Source organism: Carcharhinus amblyrhynchos, chromosome 21 (genome assembly GCF_965287045.1).
Source record: "Carcharhinus amblyrhynchos chromosome 21, sCarAmb.v2.hapA, whole genome shotgun sequence".
In the NCBI taxonomy this organism is placed as follows: domain Eukaryota; kingdom Metazoa; phylum Chordata; class Chondrichthyes; order Carcharhiniformes; family Carcharhinidae; genus Carcharhinus; species Carcharhinus amblyrhynchos.
In genome coordinates, this window is record NC_137344.1 from 12,666,744 (window position 1) to 12,682,833 (window position 16,090).

At 41.8% G+C, this 16,090-nt stretch overlaps 1 protein-coding gene across 5 annotated transcripts in view; it reads left to right on the forward strand.

The window, feature by feature from the left end:
• Positions 1-16,090, forward strand: part of pgs1 (phosphatidylglycerophosphate synthase 1) — an 83,439-nt gene that overhangs the window by 4,016 nt on the left and 63,333 nt on the right. For 3 of the 5 annotated variants that reach the window (XR_013889179.1, XR_013889180.1, XM_080209508.1), the window contains exons 1-4: positions 9,681-9,787; positions 11,778-11,855; positions 12,631-12,730; positions 14,626-14,815. Coding sequence is in view for 3 of the 5 variants with exons in the window: in XM_080209508.1 (XP_080065634.1) it covers positions 9,782-9,787; positions 11,778-11,855; positions 12,631-12,730; positions 14,626-14,815 (374 nt within the window). In the remaining 2 variants the exon portion in view is untranslated. Of the gene's footprint in view, positions 1-9,591; positions 9,788-11,777; positions 11,856-12,630; positions 12,731-14,625; positions 14,816-16,090 lie in introns of those variants that run through there. The other 2 variants (XM_080209509.1, XM_080209507.1) reach the window with 1 other exon arrangement.

Below are 16,090 nucleotides of genomic sequence, written 5' to 3' on the forward strand. Positions count from 1 at the left end.
GGGAAGTAGTTTTTTTTCCCCTTTGGACCCCCATAAATTGGAAAGATGAAGAAACCCGATACTCTACACAGGTAGAGTATCCCACCCCTTCCCCCTCCTCTAACCAAAAAAAGAGAGAGAGAGGCTCTGAGTGAGAGCAGGTAAGTTTGTTTTTGTTTTTGCGTGAGCTGTAAGGGCTTTGGTTCAGAGGGCCAAAGCAAAAAGGGTGAGGCAAGGTAAGTTTATAAGTTTTTTTTATATTACTTTTTTCTCTGTATTTCTAAAAACGACAAGTATGAGTGTGAGGCCAGTATGTTGTTGCCGATGCAATATGTGGGAGGTCTTGGAGGCTCCTGGTCTCCCAGACATCCATACCTGTGCTCGGTGTGTGGAGCTGCAGTCCCTACGGGACCTGGTAAAGGAACTGGAAAGGCAGCTTGAGGACATTTGTCTCATTAGAGAGAATGAGGAGATAATTGACAGGAGCTATCGGCAAGTTGTCACACCAGGGCAACGGGAAGAAGGCACATGGGTAACTATGACTAGTGGGGTGCCCCAGGGGTCGGTGCTGGGGCCTCAGCTATTTACCATTTATATAGATGATCTGGAGGAGGGAACCGAGTGCAGGGTGTCGAAATTTGCTGATGACACCAAGATTGGGGGAAAGGCAAATTGTGCGGAGGGTGTGGAGAGTCTGCAGAAGGATCTAGATAGGCTGGGCGAATGGGCCAGGAAATGGCAAATGGAATTTAATGTTGGCAAGTGTGAGGTGGTCCACTTTGGTAGGAAGAATGGTAGGAAGGACTATTACTTACGTGGCGAAAAACTGCAGCAGGCGACGGTGCAGAGGGACCTCGGGGTCCTTGTGCATGAGTCGCAAAAACCCAGCTTGCAGGTGCAGCAGGTGGTCAGGAAGGCGAATGGGATGCTGGCCTTCATAGCGAGGGGGATTGAATATAAAAGTAGGGAGGTCTTGCTGCAGCTGTATAGGGCATTGGTGAGGCCGCAGCTGGAGTACTGTGTGCAGTTTTGGGCGCCGCACCTGCGCAAGGATATTTTGGCCCTGGAGGGAGTGCAGAGGAGGTTTACTAGGCTGATACCGGAGTTGAGGGGATTGAGCTATGAGGAGAGGCTGAATAAACTAGGCTTGTATTCGTTAGAGTTTAGAAGAATGAGGGGAGATCTCATTGAGACGTATAAGATGATGAATGGGATGGATAGGATAGAGGTGGAGAGACTCTTCCCGCTCAAAAAAGACAGTAGGACTAGGGGGCACAGCCTCAAGATAAAGGGGAGGTGGTTTAGAACGGAGTTGAGGACGAACTTCTTCACTCAAAGGGTGGTGAATCTCTGGAATTCTCTGCCCGTTGAAGTGGTGGAGGCTGCCTCGCTAAATATTTTTAAGACGCGGGTTGATGGGTTCTTGATAAGAGAGGGGATTAAGGGTTATGGGGAGAGGGCCGGAAAGTGGAACTGAGCCACAACAGATCAGTCATGATCTTATTGAATGGCGGGGCAGGCTCGAAGGGCTGGATGGCCTACTCCTGCTCCTATTTCTTATGTTCTAACTATTAGGAAGGGGAAACCTCAGGTGATGGAGAGCACGCCGGTGGATGTCCCCCTTCAAAATAAGTACTCCTGCCTGAGAACCACTGGGGGGGACAACTCATCTGGAGGAGGAAGCGGCGGCCAGCTCTCTGGAGCTGAGCCAGTACTTCAAAAAACTAAGAAAGAGAGCAGCAAGGCAGTACTAATAGGGGACTCCATAGTGAGGGGTTCAGACAGGCGTTTTTGCGGACGCAGACGGGAGTCGCGGATGGTGGTTTGTCTCCCTGGAGCTGGGATCCGGGATGTCTCTGGACGCGTCCCAGACATCCTGAAAGGGGAGGGTGAGGAACCGCAGGTTGTGGTTCGTATAGGTACTGCTAACATAGGCAGGAAGAGGGAGGCAGTCATGAAAAGGGATTATAGGGAACTGGGTAGGCAGCTGAGAAAGAGGAATGCGAAGGTAGTAATCTCAGGATTGCTGCCTGCACCGTGGGAGAATGAGAGCAGGAATGGAATGAGCTGGAGGGTGAATGCATGGCAGAGGGACTGGAGCAGGGGGCAGGGATTCTGGTTCCTGGATCATTGGGACCTCTGTAGGGGCAGGTGTGACCTGTACAGTAAAGACGGGTGGCACTTGAATCCCAGGGGGACCAATATCTTGGCGGGAAGACTGGCTAGGGCTACTGGGGGGACTTTAAACTAGAAATGTTGGGGGGAGGGAACAGAGATGAGGAGACTGAGACCGAGGAGGTTAGCTCCCGGGTAGGGAAGGACTGTAGACGGTATGAGAGGGAGGTTAGACGGGTGGTGGAGAAGAGAAATGTCCAGACCGAGGGGCTGAGGTGTGTCTATTTTAACACCAGGAGTGTGGTAAATAAGGTAGATGAGCTTAGGGCGTGGATTGCTGCTTGGGAATGTGATGTGGTGGCCGTTACAGAGACTTGGATATCTCAGGGACAAGACTGGGTACTTCAGGTGCCAGGATTCAGATGCTTCAGGAAGGACAGGGTTGGGGGCAAAAGAGGTGGTGGAGTGGCACTGTTGATCAGGGACAGTGTCATGGCTGCAGAGAAGGAGGATGCCGTGGAGGGACTGCCAACAGAGTCATTGTGGGTGGAAGTTAGGAACAGCAAAGGGTCGATAACTTTGCTGGGTGTTTCTATAGGCCGCCCAATAGTGACAGGGAAGTTGAGGTGCAGATAGGGAAACAGATCCTAGAGAGATGTAGTAATAACAGAGTTGTCGTGATGGGAGACTTTAATTTCCCAAACATTGACTGGAATATCCCAAGGGTAAGGGGTTTGGATGGGGAGGAGTTTGTTAGGTGTGTTCAGGAGGGGTTCCTGACACAGTACGTGGATAAGCCTACGAGAGGAGAGGCTGTACTTGACCTGGTGCTGGCTAATGAACCAGGACAGGTGTCGGATCTCTTGGTTGGAGAGCATCTTGGGGATGGAGATCATAATTCTATCTCCTTCACGATAGCATTGGAAAGAGATAGGATCAGGCAGGCTAGGAAGGTGTTTGTCTGGAGTAAGGGGAAATATGACGACATCAGGCAGATAATTGGACGAATAAACTGGAAGGAGGCATTCTTGGGGAAAAGTACAGAAGGAAGGTGGCGGATATTCAAGGAATGTTTGACTGGAGCTCTGCACGATAACGTTCCGATGAGACAAGGAGGTTTTGGTAGGGCGTGGGAACCGTGGTGCACGAAGGTTTTGGTGAACCTAGTTAGGAAGAAAGGAAAGGTGTATAAAAGGTTCAGGGAGCTAGGAGATGTTAAGGATCTAGAGGAGTATAAGGATTGTAGAAAGGAGTTTAAAAAGGAAATTAGGAGAGCCAGAAGGGGTCATGAGAAGGCCTTGGCGGGTAAAATTAAGGAGAATCCGAAGGCCTTCTACAAATATGTAAAAAGTAAAAGGATGAGAAGAGAAGGGATAGGAGCTATAAAAGGTGAAGGGGGAAAAGTCTGTGTGGAACTGGAAGAAATGGCAGAGGTGCTTAATGAGTACTTTGCCTCGGTATTCACGGTGGAAAGTGATCTGGGAGGTTGTACTACAGGTTTGCGGCAGTCTGAAAAGATTTGAGTATGTGGATGTTAAGGAAGAGGATGTGTTAGAACTTTTAAACTCTATCAAGATAGACAAGTCGCTGGGACCGGATGGGATGTACCCCAGGTTACTGTGGGAGGTGAGGGAAGTGATTGCAGAGCCCCTGGCAATGATCTTTGCGTCGTCGATGGAGATGGGAGAGGTTCCGGAGGATTGCAGATGTAGTTCCTATTTTCAAGAAAGGGAACAGAGATAGCCCGGGAAATTACCGACCGGTGAGTCTGACCTCAGTGGTTGGTAAATTGATGGAGAGGCTTCCGAGGGACAAGATTTATGAGCATTTGGAGAAGTTTAGAATGATCAGAAATAGTCAACATGGTATTGTCAAGGGCGGATCGTGCCTTACGAGCCTAGGTGAGTTCTTTGAGAACGTGACTGAGCACATTGACGAAGGAAGAGCGGTAGACGTGGTTTACATGGACTTAAGCAAGGCGTTTGATAAGGTTCCCCATGCAAGACTTCTTGAGGAGGTGAGAGGGCATGGGATCCAGGGGGCTTTGGCCTTGTGGATCCAGAACTGGCTTGCCTGCAGAAGGCAGAGAGTGGTTGTGGATGGGTCTTTTTCTGCATGGAGGTCGGTCACCAGTGGAATGCCCCAGGGATCTGTTCTAGGACCCTTGCTGTTTGTTATTTTCATACATGACCTGGATGAGGAAGTGGAGGGATGGGTTAGCAAGTTCACAGACGATATGAAGGCTGGTGGTGTTGTGGATGGTCTGGAGGGATGTCAGAAGTTGCAGCGGGACATAGATAGGATGCAAGACTGGGCATAGAAGTGGCAGATGGACTTCAACGCAGATAAATGTGTAGTGGTCCACTTTGGCAGGACCAATGGGATGAAGGAATACAATATCAAGGGTAGGAGTCTTAGCTGTGTTGAAGAGCAGAGGGATCTTGGGGTCCGGGTCCATAGGACTCTTAAATCGGCCTTGCAGGTGGAGGATGTGGTCAAGAAGGCAAATGGTGTACTGGCCTTCATTAATTGAGGGATTGAGTTTAGGAGTCGGGAGGTAATGCTGCAACTTTATAGGACCCTTGTCAGACCCCACTTGGAGTACTGTGTGCAGTTCTGGTCGCCTCAGTATAGGAAGGACGTGGAAGCTATTGAAAGGGTGCAGAGGAGATTTACAAGGATGTTGCCTGGATTGTGAGGCATGCCTTATGAAGATAGGTTGAGGAGCTGGGACTCTTCTCCCTGGAGAGATGAAGGTTGAGAGGCGACCTGATAGAGGTTTATAAGATGTTGAGAGGAGTAGATAGGGTGGATTCTCAGAGGCTGTTTCCCAGGGCTGAAATGGTCGCTACGAGAGGACACAGATTTAAGGTGCAGGGAAGCAAGTACAGAGGAGACGTTAGGGGTAAGTTTTTCACTGAGGGTGGTGAGTGAACGGAATTGGCTGCCGTCGGTGGTGGTGGAGGCGAACTTGCTGGGGTCTTTTAAAAGACTTCTGGATGAGTATATGGGATCTAATGGGATTGGGGGTTGTAGATAGGTCTATGGCTTAGTAGGTATACAAGTGATCGGCGCAACTAGTGGGCCGAAGGGCCTGTTTGTGCTGTAGTGTTCAATGTTCTATGTTATCATCCTAATGTTATGAACAACGTTAAAGTGAAGTAATGTTGACTGAGTCAGTATTAAATGGGAACTAACTACTTATCTAGTTCATCTTCAATCTAAACTATTTGTCCTAAGCCCTAACATGTTCCGTTATACCAACTACTTTTTGTGTAAATACATTTAAACTTCCACTTAGTAGCTGATTGGACGGCAGGATAAGATTTCACATTTTAAGGCTTCACTGTAACAATAAACTAAAAGCACTTTTGGTTAAACATTAGTTTTGTAGGCAGCATAAACTTTAAATTGCAGACAAATAGTTCCCTCTTTTAACATGACCAAAGATATCGACTTTGCAAGTAAACCTTGCACTGTAATAATCACTGACACTAATCTCTCCCTCAATGTCAACAAAACGAAGGAAATAGTCATCGACTTCAGGAAGTGTAGTGGGGAACATGCCCCTGCCTATATCAAGGGAGACGAAGTAAAAGTGGTTTGACAACTTCAAGTTCTTAGGTGCCCAGTTCACCAACAACCTGTCCTGGCTCCTCCATGCCAACACTACAGATGGAACTACAGTTAAGAAAGCCCACCAATGCCTCTGTTTTCTCAGAAGACTAAGGAAATTTGGCATGTCAGCTATGACTCTAACTTTTACAGATACACCATAGAAAGCATTCTTCCTGGTTAGATCACAGTTTGGTATGGTTCCTGCTCTGCCCAAGTTTGCAAGAAACTACAAAGGACCGTGAATGTAGCCCAATCCATCACGCAAACCAGCCTCCCATCCATTGACTCTGTCTAAACGTCTCGTTGCCTTGGAAAAGCAGCCAGCATAATTAAGGACCCCACCCACCCCAGTCATTCTCTCTTCCATCAGGAAAAAGATATAAAAGTCTGAGGTCACATGCCACCCGATTCAAGAACAGCTTTTTCCCAAATGGACCTATCTCGCTTGAAGTTAATCTTTCTCTACAATCTAGCTATGACTAATACTGCATTCTGCACTCTGTCCTTCTCAGTGAACGATATGCTTTCTAGTGTGCAAGAAACAATACTTTTCATGGTATAATACATGTGACAGTAATAAATCACTGCCCTTTAAGTTTGTATTTAATTCTCTTGGAACCATCCCAAAGGTGTTCTTAGCTAATGAGTGCTCTTTTTCCTTTCTCAGCTATTTAGCTTTTAATCCTAGAACTATCCTTCATGGTGAAAGTTTTCCCGGTGATCCTCTCTTTATTGCAAACAAGATGAATCTTCCAGCCTTGTTCTAACTCATCTGAAATTTGGTCTTTCTAATCTGAATGCAAGCCCCCACCTGTATTTTGGCCTCTTGTTGCTCTGTCCTGGATTCTGAAAGACTAACTTTCTCTGCAGTGTTCAGAGATCATTTGGAAAACCTGTATCCTGATTTAAAATGGCTTCCTCTACAACCCATCCCCTGATAAAGTGATTCACATGGCCTTGTATCCAGGTAGAAATGCTGATTAGTTGTCCTTTAGACCCCAACCTCTATCATATTCTGGAATTAAGTGGATAGTTTGAAGTATGACTATTTGCAACCTGACCTTCTCAACACCCTCTTGGGTCTTTGGAGACTTTGGAAACTCGTAAGTATGGATATTGCTTTCATGGTTTCCACATTGACCATCTGGCACCTTCCCTGCAGCAAAACAACTTGGGCCTCCTTTTAATCTTTAATGGCCAAATCACCCCTCTGTTGTCATGCAAACCAGCATTGCTGCCTCACAGCACCAGGGACCTGGATTCAATCCTGACTTGGGTCAGTGTCTGTGTGAAGTCTGCAAGTTCTCCCCGTGTCTGCATGGGTTTCTTCTGGGTGCCCCAGTTTCCTCCCACAGTTTAAAAGACGTGCTGGTTAGGTGCATTAGCCGTGCTAAATTCTCCCTCAGTGTACTTGAACAGGTACCGGAATGTGGCGAGTAGGGGGTTTTCACGGTGACATCATTGCAGTGTTAATGTAAGCCTACTTGTGATACTAATAAACATAAACTTAAAAAATTTCGAGCCCATCTAAATTTGAAGACACTGTCCCAAAACATAACAATCTTATAAACCTCGTACTTTAACACTAACTTATGTTTATATGCAGGTTTAACAGTGAAATCACTATAGTCACTTCACAATCAGTGTGTTGCTGTCCTTTGATTTTACAATTGAATACCCATTTCTAACTTTTATTATTTCTATTTTATCAATTATGGCATAAACAAGATGCGATGTGAAGTTACATTGTATGATCTATAAATCACTTAGGTTGATTTGATATCTGACAAAATGAATTTTGCTTATTAGATGTGACCATGTGTTAGAGATCGTATTCCACTTGTACTTAGCCTTGAAAATGCTAATTGTTTCAGGTTGTAGATGCTGGAGCAGCTGGAGTTTTCATGGCAGATCAATTGATTGTTGTTAGACACGTGTTAAGGGATATGGAACTAAGGTCGATAAATTAAGTTGAGGTACAAAGCAGCCATGTTTTTTTTTATTCGTTTATGGGATGTGTGTTTTATAGGCAAGGCTAGCATTTCTCACTTTGGAAGCTGGTGAGTTTTTTCTTGAACTGCTGTAAAGGTGCTTTTAGAAAGGGAATGACTTTGGAGACTGAATGAATTACTCTTGTTCCTTTGTAATTTTTATGTTACACGAATGTTATGGCTGAGTTTAGAATTAGCATTGTATGCTTTTGTTTCCACACAGTAATAATTTTATTGAACCTTAGAAAATAGTTTGAGAAGATATTTAACATATTATTTGGGTATTGTTTGCAATAATTTTTTCAAGACAATACTCTCAATTGCACTGTTTTATAATGACTGAGTATTACATCATGCAAAGCACAGTGTATTACTCGCTTGCTATGGTGTAGCAGTATATCTTTAAGGACACAGATTCTGATTGTTGTAAGCAGATGCCCAATGAGAGAATAAGATTTTCTTTGTAGATTGGCAACTGATTGTTAATTTCCTGTCTCTTCCAAAATCAGATAAAACTGCTGATTGCTGATCTATTCCTCTTATTGCAAACAATGGACTTCAAGATGGTTATGTGTTAAAATGTCTTCTTTAACTTAAGGTGAAACAGAATATACTGGAAAAGGGAATGATGGTCATACCGAACACTTCTGTTCGGAGACAGGTCCATGTGATCAGGTGGCCATGGGAAAGAAACTCAACAGAAACCTATTGAAATATCAAATAATTTCCACAGCTTCTGCAATAACTCTCAGTAAAGGAGGAGGTGCTTTATGACAGATGTAAAGGGAAATGAGGCAGATTATTGCTTTGTGGAGAAGCTATAAAGCTACTGCTGTAAGAGCCAGGTGAACCATTTTGGTATTAATCAAATAGGCTGCTTGTAAAAATTACATTCCAATGTGAAAGGAAAAGAACAGAAACAACTGGACTTTTGGAGCTTGAGGAACAAGGAGTCAATTAAATGAACCTTGTTTCTGGAAGACTCAGGCTGCGTGGGACAAATTTTGAAGGATGCAGAATCTTTCAACTGGAAAGGGAAAGTTGGAGTAACTTTAGATGTGTTCCTTTAATGCTAACCATTTGCCAGAGGTACAATGCACAGCAAAGTGCGTTGTAAGATGTATTACAACTGTTAATACTTTTTCCTTGGTTTTGTGTATTAGTTGTCTGTTAAATAATCTTTAATCTATGTTGATTTTAATTTGTTACAGTAAAAGTTTTAAAACATTAAAACTTGTCCTTTGGTCTTTTCTATCAGTTGATGGCAGATTTATGTTATCAAAAGTTATGGGTCAGGACAAAGATCGTAACTCTCATTATGCATTATTAACAATGGCTGAAGCAAAACACAAGCAAAACCTTTCTCTGTGTATGCCTTGACTGATCAGGAGGATCTCCCTGAGAAGTTGACAGCCTATTCAGCTTTTGGTTGGAATCTGTAATTTAACACTGTTGTAAATCATCATAAGACGGTCATGGGAGCTAAAGTGTGGAAATCTTATCTTGCCTTCAATTTTCTAAGATATCTTAAGTGAATGGATGAATAAGCAGTCAGATTTGAGATCTGCTTTGTGCTCCATATCTATTCTATGTCTGATTTTCCAACCAAAATGGTCCCTTGTAATGAGCCAGAGTGCATTTAAAAACATACATCTTGCATTGAGAAAAGCTTGTTTTGAAAAATACCATATGCAGCACAGAAGTGGAGATTGAATCTACATTAATTATCGGTGTACTCTGATAAATGATGATCAAACTGCTGATTTCCATTAATTGAATAACTTTTTACCACTCGATCAACATGTAACAAGTGTTATCCGTGTAAATTCTTGTACACACTCAACCAACATGCTGCTATTTTTTAAACAAGAAACTTTTTTGTGGCTAGATCCTCATACCTGCTGTTGGCTCCATTATTGTGTCAAACCAAACCACAGACTGACCTGCCGTCTCCTCCTTGCTGTGTTTCTGCGCACAACATTCAGCGATTCCAGTGGATTGGGGAACTTGTTCCAACTTTTGGAATTTCAGGCAGTCAGGTGAAGATCCTGAACTCCCCCTCAGAATTCTATGATACAATGAAGGTGAGTTAATGAGTTGATTTAAATGTGCAAGCTTTATTTGATTGTATTGAGGGCAGATGAACCATATCTTATTAAAATTAAGGTGCTTTCTAAATTTGGTCAATAAATGCCAATATCATTCCATTTTCTAATGTTAAAATTGGCTTTTGTATATGCTCTTCCACAAGCCCGTCTCTATTTACGTCAATTACTCTGGAAAAATGCCTCATGATTTTATTTATACATTACCATTGTACATGCATACATACATATCATTGTATAATAAAATGTAATGTTTTTTCCGTCAGAGTGTTAATGCTGGTTGAGATTTTGCTATGGTACTTTTCCTTCTTATTCATGATCAGAGGATGCAACTTTGTCTTGTTTCTTTCTGTATCTAAATTTGATCAGTCGTTTCCAGTCATGTTTGAGAATAAAGTTGAAGTGTTTTTTTTATATAGCTTTTTGTGGAAGTTTTTAAAGAGTTGACTCCTCAGTGTGGTAATGTACTGGCTTGTTACTGTATTGCTGAGATCTGAATTAAAAAAAACAGAGAATCTGAGTTTGAATCTTACCATGGTAGTTTGAGAATTTGAATTAAGTCGATGAAACTGTCATGTTGTCATAAAAATCTCATCTGGTTCAGTCATGTCATTTGGAGGACATCTGCAGTCCTGACAGGATGTGCCCTATATGTAGCATCAGTTTCACTTCAACATAGTTGATGCTTGCTGTGCACTGAAGTGATGATTGTAACAACACTTTAGATCAAGAAGAAAGTCCACTACCGTCTGAGGCCAGTTAGGATGGCGTCTCATCTGTAATGCCAACGTCCCTAGATGGATGAAGAAAGTTAAATGCACTGCAGATAGAATTTGTGTTTTAAATATGTGCATTTTTACTTTACTGCAGTGAAGCAATGATAACAAATGGAAAGATGGGCAGGCTACAGTGCATTCTTTCATCTCTGCAATCTGAGTTTCATTCCAATTTGACAAGGGATTGAGTTTGCCTCTTCGGTGGCAGCAGGTCACTCGAGCGAATTGGTTTTCCTCACCCCCAGCCAATTTGGTGTTGAGTGTTAGTATTCTGTGCAAAACAGCTTAAATTTTAAAAATGACTTGTGATCTTTCCCAGAAGAAGGAGGGGGATAGGTGTGAGTAATATAAATGTAATGTTGGATATGTTTTTCTGAAGCTAATTTGGGAGTTCAAGTATAGAATAATATTCAGTCCAGCTTGTGCTATATCTGACACTGGGTTTAAAAAATGTGGGAAATTTTCATTCATAGATTAATGAGCATAACGTTGACACATTGCAAAAAATATCTTTGTTATTTGTGAATAAATTGGTCAGAACTTTAAAATAAACTGCTTTAATTCTAGGTTGTATTAAATCTGTGAGATTAAATAGAGAAGGACATTTCATTTTAAAATTGTACTTTTATAAAGTAAATCATAATGGGATAAAAGTTACCATGAGAAAACATTAAAAATTAATAATGATTATTTGACATAGTTGTACTTATTTTTAGAAAGGTCCTTTTTTTTTCAAACATAATATAATTGAACAACAAATTGTAATCAAAACAAGGATTATAATAAATAGCCAACACTGATTTTACTGTCATACATATGAACAGGCAGTATGGGTCAGTGAGACTAGAGTATAGTCTACATTAATGGGGATTAGGCTTTCAATTTCTAATGTATTCCTTTTGCCTCAGTTTAATAGCGGTACATAGAACCATAGAATTCCTACAGTGCAGAATGAGGTCATTCAGCCCTTCGAGTTTGCACTGACTCTCCAAAAGAATATTTTACCCAGTCCTTGGTGCTGTGAGGCAGCAGTGCTAATCACCATGCCACCATTATAAATTTGCATAATTAGGAAGTGAATTGCAGAATCACCAAATTGTTGCAGCGCAAGAGGAGATATTCGCTCATCATGTCTGCACTGGTTCCCTGAACAAGCAATTCATTTGATGTTTTGTTTTGATTTTTGTAAATAGGAACACATCAAAATGGCTAAGGAGAGAATAGTTATGGCATCTTTATACCTTGGAACAGGACCTTTGGAACAGGAGCTGGTGGGTAACGTACTGGAGGACCACAGAAGTTAATTATTGAATGGTATTTTAGTTTGTATTTTTATGGGAATTGTGGATTAATTATGGTAACTATAGCCTGAGGTATAGTAAAGCCCATAAATGACTTGGGCAAAGCACCATATTGTAGCTTCAGGTGCATGGAGAATCAAGCATTTCTTTGTGCTTGTTTGCACAAAGGAATGGTTCCCCACAGAATGGGACCGTTAATTACTGCTGTCATATTCCTTTGCGGGGACAAGTGGCACTTCTAAAAAGACCTGTGAGTAGCTTATCCTGTTGCCACCTTTTGTGCCTGGGATTTGGCTGGATGTGGGGATAGGAAGGGGAACTAACTGCTATTTGAAGGGAAATAACACTCCCTTTGAACCCTGATATCAAAGCAGAAACTGCAAATGCTGGAAATTGGAATTAAAAACAGAAAAAAGTACTCAGCAGACTTGGCAGCTTCTGTGAAGAGAGAAACAGCTAATGTTTCAAATTGGATACAGCTCTTCAGAACTGAGCTCTGATGTTTGCCAAGCCATTTGTCTAGTTTGGGGAAGTTTGGGACACGAGTACATGCAAAGCAGTTGCCAAGATATCCATGATTATTTGCAAAATATGACAGTGAGCAGGATGGGTAAATATTGAAGTTTAAGTATGTTTAATGTTTGAAATCTACAAAATGAAATCTTGAAGTTTTAATAGCTCCAATGGAATTAATATTTCTGTTTCAACTAACAAAATATATCTTTTATCCTCTTGATTTTATCAGGTAGATTGCATAGAAGAAACATTGCAAAGATCACAGGAGGAGACTATGCTATCTGATCTTAGAGTTTCTGTTCTGCTAGATTGCATAAGAGGGTCTAGAGGTGTGTAGAAGGTAACAATGGTTACCTTATAAAGTTTAGATTTTCCTTACATGTAATATAACATTGTCATAATGAGGCTGTAGGTTAATTATTGAAATTGTAATAATTAATGTTTTATAGTTGGTTAACGAAGGCCAGATGTATATTGTATGCCCTATATTTACTTTCTCTCATTAATATACATTGCATCCTAATAAACAAAGCTGCAGTTTGCCACCCACAGCGCATTAGCTATTGTGAATTGTAATCTGAAAAGACAGTGAAAGGTATTGCCAGAGCCACTACTGGCTAGACAAAGATAAGTGTGTCGATTAGGCTTGTACTCCTTAACTTTGAGTTATGGGTGAACAAATATTCTGTTCCTCTTATGGCCTATTTTTAACTTGGTAACAGCGAATCCCAAATTCTTTTTTAATTGGAAGAATATGCAAATAAAATGGGGAACAGAATTGAGGCTATTCCTCCCTAAGGGACAAAAAAATGCTAATTGCTTCCTTCCCTCCTTCTCCTCCATTGACTACACTTGAGTCTGAACACAATTGATGCAAGTTGAAGCTAAGAACATGCTGTGTCTATATTTTCAGTCATTACTAGTGTGTAGTATGGGGTGATGAATAATGGACAATACACAGCTAGGCTTGTCTCTTGTAAGCCACTAATTCAAAATCTAGCATCGATAGAGGATTGGCTAACAGTAGACAGAGTTGGGAGATAAGGGCATTTTCAGGCAACCAGTAATTATTGGCGTGCCATAGGGATCAGTGCTGGAGTCCTTATCAAGTCAATAATATATATTTAAAACATATATTAATGACTTGAACAAGGGAAGTGAATGTTCAGTTGCCAAGTTTGCAGATGACACAAAATTAGGTGGGAAGGCAAGTGGTGAGTCACAGAGTCTTCAGAGGAGTATATTCATGTTAAGTGAGAGGGCAAAAACTTGGCAATGGAATGTAATGTATGTGCTGTTATGTATCTTGATAGGAAGAATAAAGGTGCTGAATATTATTTAAATAGAGAAAGCATAAAGTTGCAGCACAGAAGGGATTTGGGTGTCCTTGTGCATAAATCACAAAAAGCTAGCATGCAAGTTCAACAGGGAACAAGGAAGATAAAAGTAATGTTGGCCTTTATTTCAAACAGAATGGAGTATAAAACCAGGAAAGTCTAAAATTATTCAAGGTACTAGTTAGACCTCATCTAAAATACTGTGAACAGTTTTGGTCCCTTTACCTAAGGAAATATATTCTGGCAGAGAAAGTCCACTAAGTTGATCCTGGGTTTGGAGGGTTTTTCTTATGAGGACAGGTTGAATTGGTTGGGCCTGTCCTCATTGGAGTTTAGAAGAATGAAAGGTGACTTTATTGGAATGTATAGAATTCTGAAAGGACTTTACAGGGTAGATGCTGTGAGGTTGTTTCCCTTTGTGAGAGAGTCTAGGACCAAAGGACATAATCTCAGAATAAAGGGTTCATCATTTAAGACAGAAATGAGGGGGAATTACTTCTCTGAGGGTAGTGAATCTGTGGAATTCTTTATTGCAGAAGGCTGTAGAAGCGGGGTCGTTAAATATGTAGGAGGCTGAGATGGACAGATTTTTAATTAGTAAGGGAATCAAGAATTATGGGAATAAGGTGAGAAAGTGAAGTTGAGGCTTACATCAGATCAGTCATCATCTTTTTGAATAGTGGAGCAGACTTGATAGGCCAAATGGCCTACTTCTGCTCCTGTGTGTTATGATCCTATCTACAATGCCTTCTCCACGGTGGAAAACACTTAAAAATTTCAAAATTTTGGCTGCAATTTATTAAATCTTCCCCATTGAACATTTTGACAGGGATGTTTTAACTGAGCGTTGACCAACCTTCTTGCTGTAATTGTGGTCCTCTATCTAGGCAAGAAGAATTCTCGAACAATGCTGATTCCCCTGCTAAAGAAGTTTCCAAATCAAGTGCGTGTTTCTTTGTATCACACGCCAGATCTCAGAGGAATTCTTAAATTCCTACTTCCAGAGCGGTTCAATGAGACAATTGGATTACAGCACATCAAAGTCTATCTGTTTGATAACAATGTGATTATTAGTGGGTGAGTATGAAAGAAGTTGCATTTATAAATAGTATTGACCTTGATATTTGCAATGGGGTGAGCAGATGAGAACAGAGTAGTAATGAGAACAAATTGGGAAATCATGGAGATGTGGAGAATAGAGCAGCAGGAATTCGATTTGCTGCCTGGCAGCTGCCCAGATTGAGATGCTGAACAGTTGCAGGTCAGGGCAATTAACTGTAGAAGTCCACCTCCATAGTTGAATGGGTATTGGTCGGGCTTGTGGTAGGGAGAAGAGACAAGTTGTAGATGGGCCGGAGTTGTGGGGTGGTGGTCATAAAATTGGGGTTCAGGAGGTTCAAGCTGAAAGGTATTGGGCAGGGTGGGAGTATCAGCAGTGAGGTGAAGCCATGCTTAGCAAAAGGTTTGTTTGAGGAAGAAACCCAGTTTCTCTTAGCCCACAAGCCGTGCTATTAAAAACCAGCTGCTCTTGTTTCTCCCATTCAATTTTACTGTGAAAGCCTGATTTAAATATTATAACAGTGTTCCACCATTCCATGTTGGGACACAGGCATGCTATGCTAATCCATGGTAACAATGGCAGTGGCGGTGGTTCCGACACAGGCATATTTTGCAAACCCACGGTAAAATGGCAGTGGGTTTGGGACATTTTTCCCAATTTCTTTTTACCTTCAACCCTTCCTGACTCCATTCTGCGTATTGTGGAGAGGGTGCTTAATGTAAAGTCCGTTAATTTAGTTTTAATTATGATAATGGCCATCACACATTTGTTACTGGTTTTGTGATTTATCAGGCTGATTAGTTGTGAAGTGTAAGTAATTTGTGTAAGGGCTGAAACAGCTCAGAAATATCAGTGGTTTGTTTTTTATAGTGCCTTTAATAGCAAAATGCCTCACTGCTTTTCACTAGTGCATTTCAGACACAAATTGACACTGAACAAAAGAGGGAGACATTGGGAGGGGTGACTGAAAACTTTGTCAAAAAATAGATTGTGAAAGCATCATAGAGGGGGAGGAGAGGTGAAAGGCAGAAAAGTTTAGGTGCCAGAAATTGTTGTGTGATTTACTCTTTAATGGTGATGAGTACTAGTAACCTTGCTATTATTTCTTTTGCAACATCCTGCCCAATGAATCAATGACATCTTAAACCACTGTGGGTGACAGATGGGCATGTCGGGGAGGGTGGAGCCTGTGTGATGTGTGCTACATTCTGCATGGTGACACTGGTTAATGTTCTGAAGGTGCTGACGTTTTGGGAGCTGGAATAGTAATGCAATTTTCAGGCCTTAATGTA